This window comes from Globicephala melas, chromosome 1 (genome assembly GCF_963455315.2).
Source record: "Globicephala melas chromosome 1, mGloMel1.2, whole genome shotgun sequence".
Classification (NCBI taxonomy): domain Eukaryota; kingdom Metazoa; phylum Chordata; class Mammalia; order Artiodactyla; family Delphinidae; genus Globicephala; species Globicephala melas.
Window position 1 is genome coordinate 39,229,156 of NC_083314.1, and position 16,169 is coordinate 39,245,324.

Here is a 16,169-nt window from a genome sequence, read left to right on the forward strand (position 1 = left end):
CGGGCGCTCAGCCCCTCTCAGATCAGCACGCCTCTCTTTCCACTGTCCTACTTGGCAGGAAGTGCTGCTTTCCCTGCAGCCTTCTGCTCCACGGCCATGGTCATGGGTGGCAGTGCAGACTGGTGGACAGACAATGAGCTTGGGATTAGAAATCTAGGTTTCAATTCTGACTCTACCAGTCATAATAAGGTTGACCTAGGGGAAGATCATTGAGCTCTTCGAGCCTCAGTTCCCTCCCCTGTAATACTGGAATAATAACACCTGTGACACAGCAGTGTCAGGAGACTTCATGAAGAACATGTATAACGTGTCCTACACATAGCATATGCTCACTAACATCATTATTAGTGCTATGCTTGCCTCTCCACCTGTACGTCACACAAATCCTACCCATTATTCACTGGCTGAGTAAACTCTCCTTAATGCCACTCTTACCACCACTTTATAGAAATGATCACAGTCTCCCAGAAGTCTGAAAGCACAAACTGGCTCCACTTATGCCACGAACATTCACTGCTTTCCAGCTTCACATGGTCTCTCCTGTTCGCATTAGTATTTCCCAAACTAGATCGCCAGCAAATCGAGGAAGGGATGATGTCTTATTTTAACTCCTTTACCGCATTCATTCAATATTTACTGAGCCCACTGTGGACCAGGTAATGGCCCACACAGCCCCCGACCCCAGGCAGCTGAAGTCTGACTGGGGAGACATCTGCAAAAAAGATGCAATGAGAAAAATCTTGGGAAGGGCCGGGCCCAGAGCTCTTCCCAAATAAATGGGGTCTATACTCCCTGACCCCGCTCCTTGACCCCTGACTGTGAGGGGCCCCTGCACATGTTTCCATAACAACCTGTCCTTTCCTTAGTAGAGACTCATCTCACGTCACAGCCATTTCTTATTTACTGATCTGGTCCCCCGCAGCAGACCATAAGCACCATGAGGGCAGGGCTTACATCTTTCTCATTCAATGCTCCATCCTCAGTACTCATGATGCCTGGCACAGGGCAGACACTCAAGAAATGTTTGCTAACCAAATAAAGAGGTGCTCAGACTCGATTGACTGAGGTTCTGGGGAACTGGCAGGTAAATCTAATGTATGTCTTCTTAGGGACCATACTTATTCATGTATATTTTAGAAAACATTTCCCTGGTGGGCTTTCCTCCCCTCACCAATTTTACTGTTTTTTTTTTTTTTTTTTCCCGGTACATGGACCTCTCACTGTTGTGGCCTCTCCTGTTGCGGAGCACAGGCTCCAGATGTGCAGGCTCAGCGGCCATGGCCCACGGGCCCAGCCGCTCCGCGGCATGTGGGATCTTCCCGGACCAGGGCACGAACCCGTGTCCCCTGCATCAGCAGGCGGACTTTCAACCACTGTGCCACCAGGGAAGCCCTCCCCTCACCAATTTTAAAGAAGGAAAGGAACATGATTTTCTCTGTATGATTTTGCCCCAGCTGTCTGTAGCTATCAGCCTAGCATTTGAGAACCACAATAAAGGCTGGATAAAAAGCAGCTGAAGAGGTGTGAAACTTAATTAGTCAAGTTCCTTGCTGAAAATAGAGGTAAACCACTCTTCATCCACCTTCACCTCTTCTCCTCAAGCTCTGAGGACATCCCACAAAGGAGCCAGGTGCCACAGTCTACTGGCATAACTTGTGATCCATGGCTACCAGCACCAACTGCTACCATGGTGATCTGGAAGTGCAGGGAAAGCACTGAGCTGGGAGTGATGACACGGGCTTGAGCCCAGCTTTGCTTCTGACTAGCTGTGCGACCTTTGGCAAGTTACTCCACAATTTCCTTATCCAAAAAAAAACAGAATACTACCTGTCCCATGGAGTATTGAGAAATTCAAAGGAGACAATAGACATAGAAACAAAAGACTTGACTATAGCAACATCTCCACAGGATAGCTCCCACTTGGATGAAAATTACATTTGAAAAGGGAAAGAGGATTTTGCAAATGACATGGGTATCCAAAAGGTCAGAGACAATACCCCTCATCCAGTTGGCTTCCCACTGTCAGAATTTCCTAACATCTAAGACTATTGTTGTAAACGCTTCTGCCCAGTGCAGTAACCCAGCTACGAACAAGTAATCCAGTGTCTTCCCACAACACACAGTCAGATATTTTTGTCACCATAATTGTCATTTACAATAACAGACAAGGCTTCCAGGGAAAGCACACCCTCTCTGCAATCCTTCCACAGCCCCCTTCTCTAACTCTTTTCCCTGCCCCCAACAACACACACACTGAAGAGAACACTTTCCCCTACCCAACATTCCAACATAAATCAGCAAGGGAAGCAACAAAGTGCAACTCTGAGGTCAGATAAGATTGGGTTCAAAACCCAGTTCAGCCACCTCTTACACTGTGACCTCAGATAAGTGACTTTGTGTTTCTGAACCTCAGTTTTCTTACCTGCAAAACAGGAATAATAAAGCCCATGTATGAGGTTGTTGAGTAGAGTTCCCAGCATGGCATCGGCATATCTTGGTGCTCAGCGCATGACTGTTTCTAGTCCCTTCTCTCCTCCAGGGAGAGGCACTATCACTCCATGTGGTACCATTTCCTACCCAGTGAAAATCCTGCCAGTCAGGATTGGAAAGTGATGCTTCCCGACCACACAAATGACTTTCTCCTCCTTTAAGAGCTTCCCCGAACTTGCTCTGCAGTCAGGCCAATTTTTTTTTTTTTTTTTTTAGAGAAGCTTTGTATCTAGGGAACCTCACATTTTAATGGCCTGTACATTAAACACTGCAAGGCACCTGATATTTTATGCAAGTTCAAATCTGTGTAAAGTAGAGCATACCCAAAGGACTAACAAATGACTGAGAAGCATCATACTTTGATGAGTCCTAGAAATGTAGTACAAGAGAGGGAATGGGGGTGTGGGGTGCGGCCAGGGAGAGAACTACCACTGTTCGAACACCCCATGTGTGAAGCACTGTGCTAGGTACATGGCATCATTTCATTTTTTCAGCCTACAAATATGATCAGGGAGGGGATGGCATCTCCATTTTCAGCGGAGGAAACGGCCAAGGTTCAAAGCATTAATCAAGAGTAGAGTTCTATGCAACTAGAGATGATCATACTAAGTGAAGTGAGTCAGAAAGAGAAAGACAACTCTCATATGCTATCACTTATGTGCGGAATCTCAAATATGACACAAATGAACCTATCTACAAAACAGAGACAAATTCAGACACAGAGAACAGACTTGTGGTTGCTAAGGGGGGAGAGGGGGAGGGAGAGGAATGGACTGGGAGTTCAGAGTTGGTAGATGCAAACTATCACATATAGAGTGGATAAACAACAAGGTCCTAATGTTTAGCCCAGGGAACTATATTGAATATCCTGTGATAAACCATAATGGAAGAGAAAATAGAAAAAGAATGTATATATGTGTATAACTGAGTCACTTTGCTATACAGCAGAGACTGTTACATTGTAAATCAACTATATTTCGATTAAAAATTTTTTTTTTTTTTTTACAAAGTAGAGTTCTAAAGAACTGGCCAGTTCTAAAGCCTGTGCTCTTCCCCACATTCCATCAGTATGTGTCCAGGCGCAAAGGAGAAGTGGAAGGGCAGGGAGACCCACAGGTCCTGCCCTCTGGGAGCCTAGAGTTTCACAGGAGCCAGTCAGAAATACACTTGAGGGCTTCCCTGGTGGTGCAGTGGTTGAGAGTCTGCCTGCCGATGCAGGGTACATGGGTTCGTGCCCCGGTCCGGGAAGATCCCACATGCCGCGGAGCGGCTGGGCCCGTGAACCATGGCCGCTGAGCCTGCGTGTCCGGAGCCTGTGCTCCGCAACGGGAGAGGCCACAGCAGTGAGAGGCCCGCGTACCGCAAAAAAAAAAAAAAAAAAAAAAAAGAAATACACTTGAGACAAGAAAGGTAACTATGAAGTCACAAGAATATTTACAGAGCAGTGTGACTCTAACTGCAAGTAAGTAAACCCAAAGCAGGGTCTTTCAACCCTAAAAGTATGGAGACAATGAAGGGCTGAGAACCAGGAGGGAGTAACCAGAGACGGTCTTCTGGAGGAGAGGCGGCAGGGCTACAGAGGACAGAAAGTAGCCTGAGGTTGTGTTAAAGATGGGGGGACCCACCTGAAATGCAGAATGGCAGACAGAACTTTTTAAAAAATCAGGTTCTAAAGAAAAATAAGCTGATTTGCTGGCTAGGAAAAAAACTCTAAGAATAAATGAGAAATGAATAGTTATTTCTGCCATAGTGTTCTGGACACCGCCCCATTTCCCGAAATAAACATAAACCCAAAATGAAATTAAACAGCATTCCCATGCTCCTGAGAAGGGAGCAGCAATCTTTTTTTTTTTTCTAAGAACAGGAAGGAAAAAAATTAACGGAGCTGAGCAAGAAATAATCGCTATTAACAATAAAATCACGACACCTGAATGTAGCTTTTCAACTTTTCAAAGAGCTATCCTACGTCATTATCTCATTTAGTTCTCACTTCAACTAGCTGAGATGGTCAGGAGAGCTTCTTACCCCTAATCCACAGGAAATGAAAGGGTACAACCTAAAGCAGAGAGCAGATCTAGGACTTGAACCCAAATCTCTCAACTAACAATTCAGGGATGAAGCTCCAACAGGGCCTGCCTGTCATGGAGAGCTAATGTTTGCTGGTATCAACTGAGAGGAGATGAGGAGAGGGAGAAAAGCTGAGGTAGACACACACTGCTGGTCATCCCTCACTAACTGTTCTCCTTGTCTATATTACTGTATTCCTACCTGGATACATGACCACCCAGAAGACTACATTTCCCAGCCTCCTTTGCAGCTAGGTGTGTGGCCAGGTTACCAAGCACCAGCCAATGTGATATGAACAAAAGCAATATGCACAACTTCCTAGTCTTGTTCTCAAAAGGAAAGAGTTTAGCCAGCCTTCCCCTTCCCCTTCTTTCTGTTTTCTGGAAAAAGAATATATGGCCAAAGCTGGAACGGCCATATGGGATCCCAATATGGAAGTCATGTATTTAAGACAGCAGAGAAACCTGGTCTCTGAGGACGGCAGAGCAGCCAGACCAGCCCCAAGCTTTTAGGAAACATAAACCCTGTTGATGCTACTATTACTGTGTCTCTGTCCAGTAACAGAACCTGTACCCTAACTAATAAAGATGTTTTGCCAGTGTCACTGAATACCACTTCTAAAACTCCAGAACCTTCTCAACTGTTTGGATTCAACAAGACCATACATATTTATTAAGAGTCTGTTATGTGTTTGAAGTCTCCTAGGAGTATCTTTACAGCCTCCAGGGAGATGTGCCCAGTCATTTTGGAAAAAACAGTATATTGGCACAGAATGCAAAAAGGCATATTCAGCAAAAGTGAATGAAAAGAAATAAGAATGGTTAAACAAAATCCTGAAGGAGGCAGGGAAAAGCTTGCAAATAATAATCTAAGCTGAAAGGGGCCACAAAGCATACTGCATGGGGGTCAGGTGGTAGGGTCAAAGGTGCGGAGTGCAGGTTACTAGTGTCCGTTCCCTCCAAGAAAGGAGGTGATATAAGGAAACCCTAGGGCTGAGCCCAGTTACTCTCTTAGAGCTCCCAGCCCCCCACCCGGGGGAGGGAGTAGGGGAACTTGACTGAAGCACAAATCAGGATGAGATCCGGCCCAGCAGAAGAATTAGGAGGGGCTGCTGTGGACTAAATAGATACTCACAAGGGTCCCTTCAGCACTGACATTCTGCTCTGGATTTAAGGAGCTCAGATGGGGGAGGAAAAAAAAAATTCAAAGAGACAGGTGTTGTGCAGTGCTGGGGGGTGGAGAGTGTCTGCCATTATCAGAGAGAAAGGAAACAAATGTGGCTTAATTATAATGACAGGATGACAGCAATGACATTATGAGGAGAGAACAGGAAAAGCACAAAGACCATATTAAGAAAATGGGAACTGTCACTTCACCATCAAATTCTCCCTGGAGAGTATCCCCCAGACAGGGTCATGTCCTTAACCTGAGAAGGATACCCCCAGATAAAGGGACTCTCCCCCACCCCCAGCAATCCCTCTTGGAGGAGGTCCCTCAAAGGCCCCGGCAAGGCTCAGGCCACAGGGGAGGCTCCACCTCCAGGCCTTAGTCACTGGCTGGTGGGCAGTAGGGCCCCGACCACCACTAGACCACTGACTCCTGGCAGTGACACCCACAGGTCCAGTCTCCGACCCTCAGAGTCCATCAAGGGAGGCACTCAGTATGTGCCTGCTGAGTGGGGGCATCCTCTCCCAGGTGACACACTGAGGGCCAGAGTGGCCCTCTGTTTCTCTCAGCATCACCAACACACAGGCGGACCAGATGTGCAAAAGAGGGAATCTACCCATCACACCTCAGGGTGAGCCCTTGCTGGAGATCACCAAAGACCCACGCGAGGACGGCAGGAGGGTCAGGGCAGGGCTGACTTGCCCCCGACCCAGGTCAAGACCCCAGAGTGGAAGTCAGACATACAACCAGGCATTTGGAGACACCATAGATCATCTACACCCAGAGATGATCACAAATGCTCATTTTAGCCAAGTCTTCACCTCTTCCTACTGCAGTTTTCTTTTTTTTAAATCAGAAATGAGAAAGGTGGGCAAGCTTGAAAGTATTTAGTTTTCCAGTTTCCTGGCATCCTCTGGGGAATTAGCCAAGCTATAATAAGATATCCAGTAACAGAGCACAGAGAGGAGAAGCAACAGAGGCTTCTGGATAATCTATAATATGGTTAATACAGGGCAACAGAATAGTCAAGAAATACTATTACTAATGCATGTAAAATTCGATGCAAAGAGGAGAAAATCACAATGTTACCAGTACTTCAAAGTCCATTGGCTTTGTGTCTCTCTACTCTCCTTGAGGAATGCTGGCCTGACTGCCGGAGGGACGGGGAGGGAGAGGCACTGACCCCTTGGGATAAATGCAGGCTGCGGTCAGTGCTCTCTGTTGTCCGAGATCCTACTTCTGGGGTTATCCAATCCCGGGAACCACGCAGTAAAGATGCAAGCGTGCACATGTGCATACAGGCAAAGTAAGATAAAAGAGAACCCCATAAGTCTAATAAGACATCAGCAGCTGTCCTGAACAAAGGTTCGGAATGTGAGTTTACAAGGATAATTACCACCACATTACACAGAATGAAATAACTCTGTTGTTAGCACCAGAATTTGTCCGATGTCATGCGAAAAGGGGAAGAGCTGTAACTGTAAGTGACAGGTGGCTGAAAAAATGGTTGGCTTATGAAGCACCTGGTCCCGAGTCTGTACCGTAATCTTGTTCTTCAAACAACAATAGGCAAGAGTACAAACACTTTCCACTGCAGAAACTACCAGTTTGTTCAAATTCATGGAGAGAATTTTCAAAGTGTGAGTGTGCTAGTGAGGGCAGGCTGCTGGAGTCTGTGTTCTCAGCCCACACCACCACAGGTGGGCACCGTGGGGAGAGCAGGGCTTGTGATTCAGGGAGTTCTGAACACAAATCCTGTCTGCCCTGCTTACCAGCCCTGTATTCTGGGGAAAGCAGTTAACTTCTCTGAGCTTCCATTTCCTTGTAAGATGGACTTAATAATCTCTAAAGGCATAGAGTTGTTGCGAACAGTAGTTGTACGCAGAGTACTTATCACAGCACCTGGCAACTAGTAAGTGATCAGGAAATGGGGTGACTATTAAGCTGACTTGCCTACCTAAATATCATACTTCGCTGCACAACGCAGAGGTGACTGCCTGCGTATTACACTTTTTTAAAAAAAGAAATGGAAACATCACAAAGCTCTGAGAAGGTGGGGAGAGAAAAGAGGTGATGATTATTGTTTGGGTTTTCCTTAGAGACTACAGCCAGGAAATTACGCTCTCCAGAGGAGAATGGTTTTGGAAAAACAGCTTATCCTCATATGCCACCAGAGCTGTTTTCTTTCTTTTCTTTTCTTCCAGGTAAAAAGCTGCAAGGAAGTCTCCTCATATTTGAAAGCCTTTGGGGAGCTCATGAAATGGAGCCCATTTCCTAACTGACCACCCATAGCAAATTTTCTGTAGTGCATATAATGAAGTATTTCGACTGACAGGGCGTCGCATCTTGCCCTCTAAGAGACAGAAATTGTGCATGGTGCATCTGGTTGTTTACTGCTGCCCCAAGGCTCACAAAATGCTGCAAGCACAGCCTAGAAAACTGGAGATGTTAAGGCTGAAATAGTTCTAGAAAAGTAAAGGTCTTAAATCCTTTCACATGACTTGAGAAAGCGCCTCAAGTTCTAATTAAGCTAAAGCAATTAGCCACCCACAGATACTTAACGCTGCTTCCCATGGTCAGGCAATCATCTCTATTAAAACCCATTTTAAAGAAAGGAGCAGACCCCAAAGCTCCACTGGCACACACTTCCCACAAATCAATTATGCCTTAGACACACTGCGTAAACACTCAGAGGCAAGCTCCGGGCCTGGAAGAGGGGGCTTTTAGGAAAAGATGGCCTCAGACCTGACGAGGTAATTGCAAAACAGGAGGCGCCAAGCAGCAAATGGGACACTTGCTGGTAACAAAATCCACTTGCAGAGGGGGACACTGGGTCGCAGATGGGTTGGACAAAGCAAAACCAACTGAAGCCTCAGTTTCCCTGGCCTTAGAATTCCCTGGTTGGCGTAACAAGGCATCAACACCACCCTGAAGGAGCACATCAAGCAGAAGGGTTTCTGCCTGCGTGTGACCAGACTACCGTCCAAACTGATGCTGCACAGGACTGTCCTCTCCCACGTCACAATGTGGCATGGAAGCACCAACAGGGTGCATCTGGCAGGTTCACAGTGAGTCAATCCACTCAAGTTCATGTGCCTTCCCCAGTCCAGTTAGGTCTAGTCAGTACTCCCTAAGTCTCCCTTTAGTGAGGGGAGTTCATTGTTGTTTCCAGCCCAAGGCTGTTTCCAGACTTGGCAACAGCAACAGCGACACAATGGTCAATGGTTAAGTGTTTGAAAATTAAGTACAGCCATCCCTCTGTCCACAGGGAATTGGTTCCAGGACGAATAGGTTTGCAGATACCAAAACCCACGGATATTTAAGTCCCTTATATAAAATGGCATAGTATTTGCATATAACCTATACACATCGTCCCATATACTTTAAATGATCTCTAGATTACTTTTAATACCTAATGCAATGTAAATGCTATGTAAATAGTTGTAAATACAATGTAAATGCTATGCAAACAGTTGCCGGCGTGCCACAAATTCAAGTTTTTGGAACTTTCTGGAATTTTCTTTTTAATATTTTCAATCCCTGGTTGGTTACATCTGAGGATGCAGAATCCATGCATACAGAGGACCAACTGTACCTTCCTCAAGAACTAGGGTTGTTTGTTTTTCAGTCAAGTTAATCCAAAAACCCATTACTTCTCAACTGAACAGAGACTTTTTTCTTTCTTGTAGATTTTTTTTCTTTTGGATTTAGAAAATTTCTCAATCATCAAGCAGACATCAAAAATGCTGATCTAGATAAGCACTGTCCAACAGAAATAAGATTTAAAATTTTCCTAGGAGCCACATTAAAAAAAGCAAAAAGATATATGAAACTATTGTGTTAGAATATTTTATTTAACCCACTCTAACAAAAATATTACTGTATAATCAATACAAAAGATTATTAGTGAGATATTTCAGATTTTGTTTTCATACTTTCTTCTTCTAGTACCATATTGGACGGTGCAGATCTAGAGCTATCTTTAAATTGACATGGAAAGGCCTCCACAATTCACTGCTCTATGAACAAGGAGTTTACCAAGATGTATACCATGATATCATTTTAACTATAAAAATCTGTTTCTGTGTGTTCAGATATGGATAGACAATAATCTGTAACACCAAAAGGTAATAGCAGTTATCTCTAAGAAGTAGAATTATGTATGGTTGGTCATTATTTTCTACTTTGTGTTGTTTTGTATTTTCTAAATTTCTTTGCAATAAACATGTACTGCTTAAATTATCAGGAAAACTATAAAGCCAGCCTTTTAAAAAAAAATCTCTCCCTTATTTTAAGCTATACCACCCTGATCCTGCTGGCACTGTAGCCATTATCCTATTTCCAGCTAACAGAAAGGATGGACAAACATAACATCCCCTGCCCCTTGCGCCAGCCACTGGCATACTTACAACCAATCATCATGATGGCCACTGCAAAGATCTTCTCGATGTCTGTGGATGGGGCGATGTTCCCAAAGCCCACACTGGTGAGGCTGGTCATGGTGAAATACAACGAGGAGATGTACACGGAATTCTTGCTGGGACCCCCTTCCCATTTCCCTGAGCCGGACCCGTTAAACTGGTAAGGGGTGCCAATGTCCATTGCCAGCTGGTAGAGCCAGCTGTTGTTGCGGATGGTCTTCGTGTCCTCGTCAAAGATCTCATAGTCCCCGATGCTGTACCAAATGCAGGCCATCCAGTGAGCAGCCAGCCCGAACACACACACCAGCAGGACCAGCACGGCTGCTCCATATTCAATGTAGTGGTCCAGCTTCCGGGCCACTCGCCCCAGACGGAGCAGCCGGACAACCTTCAGAGAGCTGAACAGGCTGCTGATGCCCTGGAAGAAGAGGAGCACAGGGTCAGGGCCAAGAAACAATGACACTAACAACTCCTTCCCTCCACTCACCAGGACTGATCTTTCAGCACAGGTATTCCCTGAGATGCAATATAAGGCAACCTTTAAAACGTTGTTTCAAAGTAAGCCATAATATGGAGAAATGCTCATATATATTTGTATACTTATGCAAAATATAATTAGAAGTTTTTCCAAGGTATATGGAAGGGAGATTTCCATTAGCTTTTTTCATTTTTTACTTCCTTTAAAAAGCAAATAAAAAAATAAGACAAATAAAATTGGAATTTTATTCTAATTATACTGTGTGTAAGTATACAAATACATACGAGCATTTTTCCATATCATTACTCATTTAAAAGTAATATTAAGCCCTCCAGAAAGTAGGCATAGAGGGAACTTTCCTCAACATAATAAAGGCCATATATGACAAACCCACAGCCACATCGTCCTCAATGGTGAAAAACTGAAACCATTTCCACTAAGGCCAGGAACAAGACAAGGTTGCCCACTCTCACCACTCTTATTCAAGATAGTTTTGGAAGTTTTAGCCACAGCAATCAGAGAAGAAAAAGAAATAAAAGGAATCCAAACTAGAAAAGAAGAAGTAAAGCTGTCACTGTTTGCAGATGACATGATACTATACATAGAGAATACTAAAGATGCTACCAGAACACTTCTAAGCTAATCAATGAATTTGGTAAAGTAGCAGGATGCAAAATTAATGCACAGAAATCTCTAGGATTACTATACACTAATGATGAAAAATCGAAAGTGAAATTAAGGAAACACTCCCATTTACCATTGCAACAAAAAGAATAAAATATCTAGGAATAAACCTACCTAAGGAGACAAAAGACCTGTATACAGAAAATAAAAGACACTGATGAAAGAAATTAAAGACAATACAAATAAATGGAGAGATATACCATGTTCTTAGATTGGAAGAATCAACATTGTGAAAATGACTCTATTACCCAAAGCAATCCACAGATTCAATGCAATCCCTATCAAACTACCACTGGCATTTTTCACAGAACTAGAACAAAAAAATTTCACAATTTGTATGGAAACAAAAAACACGCCGAATAGCCAAAGCAACCTTGAGAAAGAAAACTGGAGCTGAAGGAATCAGGCTCCCTGACTTCAGACTATACTACAAAGCTACAGTAATCAAGACAGTATGGTACTGGCACATAACCAGAAATATAGATCAATGAAACAGGATAGAAGGTCCAGAGATACACCCACGCACCTATTGCCAACTTATCTTTGATAAAGGAGGCAAGAATATACAGTGGAAAAAAGACAGCCTCTTCAATAAGTGGTGCTGGGAAAAGTGGACAGCTACATGTAAAAGAATGAAATTAGAATACTCCCTAACACCATACATAAAAATAAACTCAAAATGGATTAAAGACCTAAATGTAAGGCCAGACACCATCAAACTCTTAGAGGAAAACAAAGACAGAACACTCTATGACATAAATCACAGTAAGATCCTTTCTGACCCACCTCCTAGAGAAATGGAAATAAAAACAAAAATAAACAAATGGGACCTAATGAAACTTAAAAGCTTTTGCATAGCAAAGGAAACTATAAACAAGACGAAAAGACAACCCTCAGAATGGGAGAAAATATTTGCAAATGAAGCAACTGACAAAGGATTAATCTCCAAAATTTACAAGCAGCTCATGCAGCTCAATATTAAAAAAACAAACAACCCAATCCAAAAATGGGCAGAAGACCTAAATAGATATTTCTCCTAAGAAGTTATACAGATTGCCAACAGACACATGAAAGAATGCTCAACATCATTAATCATTAGAGAAATGCAAATCAAAACTACAATGAGATATCATCTCACACCAGTCAGAATGGCCATCATCAAAAAATCTACAAACAATAAATGCTGGAGAGGTTTTGGAGAAAAGGGAACCCTCTTGCACTGTTGGTGGGAATGTAAATTGATACAGCCACTATGGAGAACAGTATGGACGTTCCTTAAAAAATTAAAAATAGAACTATCATACAACCCAGCAATCCCACTACTGGGCATATACCCTGAGAAAACCATAATTCAAAAAGACTCATGTACCAAAATGTTCACTGCAGCTCTATTTACAATAGCCAGGACATGGAAGCAACCTAGGTGTCCATCAACAGATGAATGGATAAAGAAGATGTGGCACATATATACAATGGAATATTACTCAGCCATAAAAAGGAATGAAACTGAGGTATTTGTAGTGATGTGGATGGACCCAGAGACTGTCATACAGAGTGAAGTAAGTCAGAAAGAGTAAAACAAATACCGTATGCTAACACATATATATGGAATCTAAAAAAAAAAAAGAAGAAAAAATGGTCATGAAGAACCTAGGGGCAAGACGGGAATAAAGATGCAGACCTACTAGAGAATGGACTTGAGGATACGGGGAGGGGGAAGGGTAAGCTGGGACAAAGTGAGAGAGTGGCATGGATATATATACACTACCAAATGTAAAATAGATACCTAGTGGGAAGCAGCCACATAGCACAGGGAGATCAGCTCGGTGCTTTGTGACCACCTAGAGGGGTGGGATACGGCGGGTGGGAGGGAGGGAGACGCAAGATGGAGGAGATATGGGGCAATATGTATATGTATAGCTGATTCACTTTGTTATAAAGCAGAAACTAACACACCATTGTAAAGCAATTATACTCCAATAAAGATGTTAAAAATAAATAAATAAATAAATAAAATAATATTAAGGGTTATGTAACATTTCATATTAAGTAATGAAATATTTTAAGAGTTGCATATTTATTTCATATTGTATATTTCACTCTAATTATATTGTGCATACATATACAAATATTTATGTGTTGAAAAACAGGAAAAACATAAAACTTTAACAGTGGTTACTGGTGCACTGTCAAGTTATGGAATTACAGGCAATTTTTGTTATATTTGTATATAGTTTTGTTACGCTTATATATATTTACTTTACAATTACAAAAAAATAGTTTTTAAGATAAAAATAAAGAAACAGCTGAGAAGAATAAAGAACTGAGATTCTGTTTTCTCAGGAAAGTTACAAATTCTTGGAAGGCTACATCACTTCCCTCAGGTCAGGGATACAATCAGACACAATGTACTTAATCACAGTCAATCAAAGAATCTCAGAGCCAGAAGCAGCCTGATTTCACCTGGTCAAGCCTCCTCCTTCCAGTCCCACCGGGACAGGCCTATTCTCCAAATAGTAGTTCTCTAGGGAATAGCACCGTGGTAGGGGCAGGAATACCAGTGTAGAAATCTGTAAAATGGGGTCTGACGCCCAGGTAAGCCACTAACTTCCTATGTGAATGTGGACAATGCAGCTACCTCTTAGTTCCCTTGTCTAGACAATGTGGGAGGTGGACTGGAAGAGCTCTACATCTTCTCCAAATGTGCACGTACTTTTATCTCCAAAGGGCACTGAAACATATTACAGAAGCTGTAACATTCAAAACCTCAAAACTCCTATTCCAAAGTGATTCCAAGGTATAGGGAAAGGAGATTTCCATTAAACTTTTCCTACTTCTATTAAAAAGCAAACAAACAAGCAAATGGCATAAAGACATTTCTTTGAACTAAGACTTCGGTCTCCCTTACGTAGCAAAAATCCAGCAGCAGAATGAGGCCCTTCACCAGGTAGAATGAATGACTTTTCACTATCCTAAGGACTGGACAGTTTCCAGGTCACTGCTATTCTCTTTTGTCCTCCATACCCTTAATGACAACCCCCAAGGGTTAGGATACGTCACAGACAGAAGGAAAACGTGTAAATGCTTTCTAGTGAGTCTGTGTCAGAGGCTCACCAAGGCTGCTTTCTTCTCCTGGGCACATAGCTAACCACATTTCCCAGCCTCTTTCCATCTGGGTGGGTCTCTGAAACTAGTTCTGGCCAGTGGAATGTGAGGTGAAGTGAGTGTCACTTCCAAGCCAAGACAGCTAAAAGTTAAGTGTGCTTTCTCTACAAGCTTTTTCTTTTCCCTGGCATGTGTTCCTTGAGGCCAAGTACTGAAGATGGTGGATGTACAGCATGGAAGGGCCCGGGGTACCTGGAAGACTATGTGGAACACCCCCTCCCCCACCAAATCATCTTGAAACCTATTGTGATGTCAATAAAAAAAGGAACCTCTGAAGTAAGCCACTGAAATTTTGGGGGATATTTGTTACAGCAGCTATCATTAGCTGTCTCTGACAAATGAACACACAAACCATATGGAGCATAGCCTTGGCAATAAAAACCACTGATCAGGTTACCACAAATTATTTCACTGAGGTAGGGGTGAAGGAGGTAGGATTTATTGCCCTTTAAAAAAAGAACAAACAAAGGGGGACTTCCCTAGTGGCACAGTGATTAAGAATCCCCCTGCAGGCTTCCCTGGTGGTGCAGTGGTTGAGAGTCCACCTGCTGACGCAGGGGACACGGGTTCGTGCCCCGGTCTGGGAAGATCCCACATGCCTTAGAGTGGCTGGGCCCGTGAGCCATGGCCGCTGAGCCTGCACATCCGGAGCCTGTGCTCCGCAACGGAAGAGGCCACAACAGTGAGAGGCCCGCATACTGCTAAAAAAAAAAAAAAAAAGAAGAAGAATCCGCCTGCCAATGCAGGGGACATGGGTTCGATTCCTGGTCCAGAAAGATCCCACATGCCGCAAAGCAACTAAGCCCATGCACCACAACTACGGAGCCTGAGCTCTAGAGCATGCGAGCCCCAACTGCTGGGCCCATGTGCCACAACTACTGAAGCCCGCACACCTAGATTCCCATGCTCTGCAACAAGAGAAGCCCGCGCACCACAACACAGAGTAGCCCCCCACTCGCCACAACTAGAGAAAGCCCGCGCGCAGCAACAAAGACCTAACTCAGCCAAAAATAAAATAAAAATTTTAAAAAAAACAAATAACAGTTTTGTAGCCATAAAACTCACAAGAGAAATAATCATTTCTGGCCCAACATACACCTGCAAACAGATAATAATGGGTTTTTCTAGGCCAAGGGACTACATCCCCAGGGTCGGTTCATCCAAACTGCTAACTATGACGAAGTTTACCGTTGGCATGTCCAGTATTCATCCCCTGGCTCCCCTTTACCCTCCATGTGCTTTTCTCAAAAATCTGCCATGAGAAAATCCTCATATTAAGGTGTAAAAGACGGATGAGGGTAAATGGATATCCTCTCTCCACAGAGTATTTGCATTTTATCAGAGGGAAACCAGCTTCCAATAGTGGAATTAAAAACACCCACAGCCTGGAAGGAGATATTCTGGGAGGCAAAGGAGCCTTTTTGATGACTCAGAAATCAAACACATATAAGCAGCCACTTATTCGCCACCTCCTCATAAGGAGTTTCCTGCAATCATCTTTCAAAGCAGTTCTACTCTGAAGGAGAACTTATTACCCAGGGCAAAATGACTGCCTCGTCATTTTTTCCTCACTCATATTCAACCCAAAGCAACATTTATGGAGAACCGACTATGTACTCCGTGTGCTAATGCTACAGGGAAGAGATTAAAATGGTGCTGTCTTTGTCTTCTTGCTCACTATTGCATCTTCAGTGCCT

The 16,169-nt window shown here is 43.5% G+C and overlaps 1 protein-coding gene across 3 annotated transcripts in view; it reads right to left on the bottom strand.

The window, feature by feature from the left end:
- The window catches only part of KCNH1 (potassium voltage-gated channel subfamily H member 1), a 416,698-nt gene that overhangs the window by 226,087 nt on the left and 174,442 nt on the right, over nucleotides 1-16,169 (bottom strand). For all 3 annotated transcript variants that reach the window (XM_030872943.2, XM_030872942.2, XM_060294397.1), the window contains one exon: nucleotides 10,134-10,563. In XM_030872943.2, coding sequence (XP_030728803.1) covers nucleotides 10,134-10,563 — 430 coding nt within the window. The remainder of the gene's footprint in view (nucleotides 1-10,133; nucleotides 10,564-16,169) is intronic.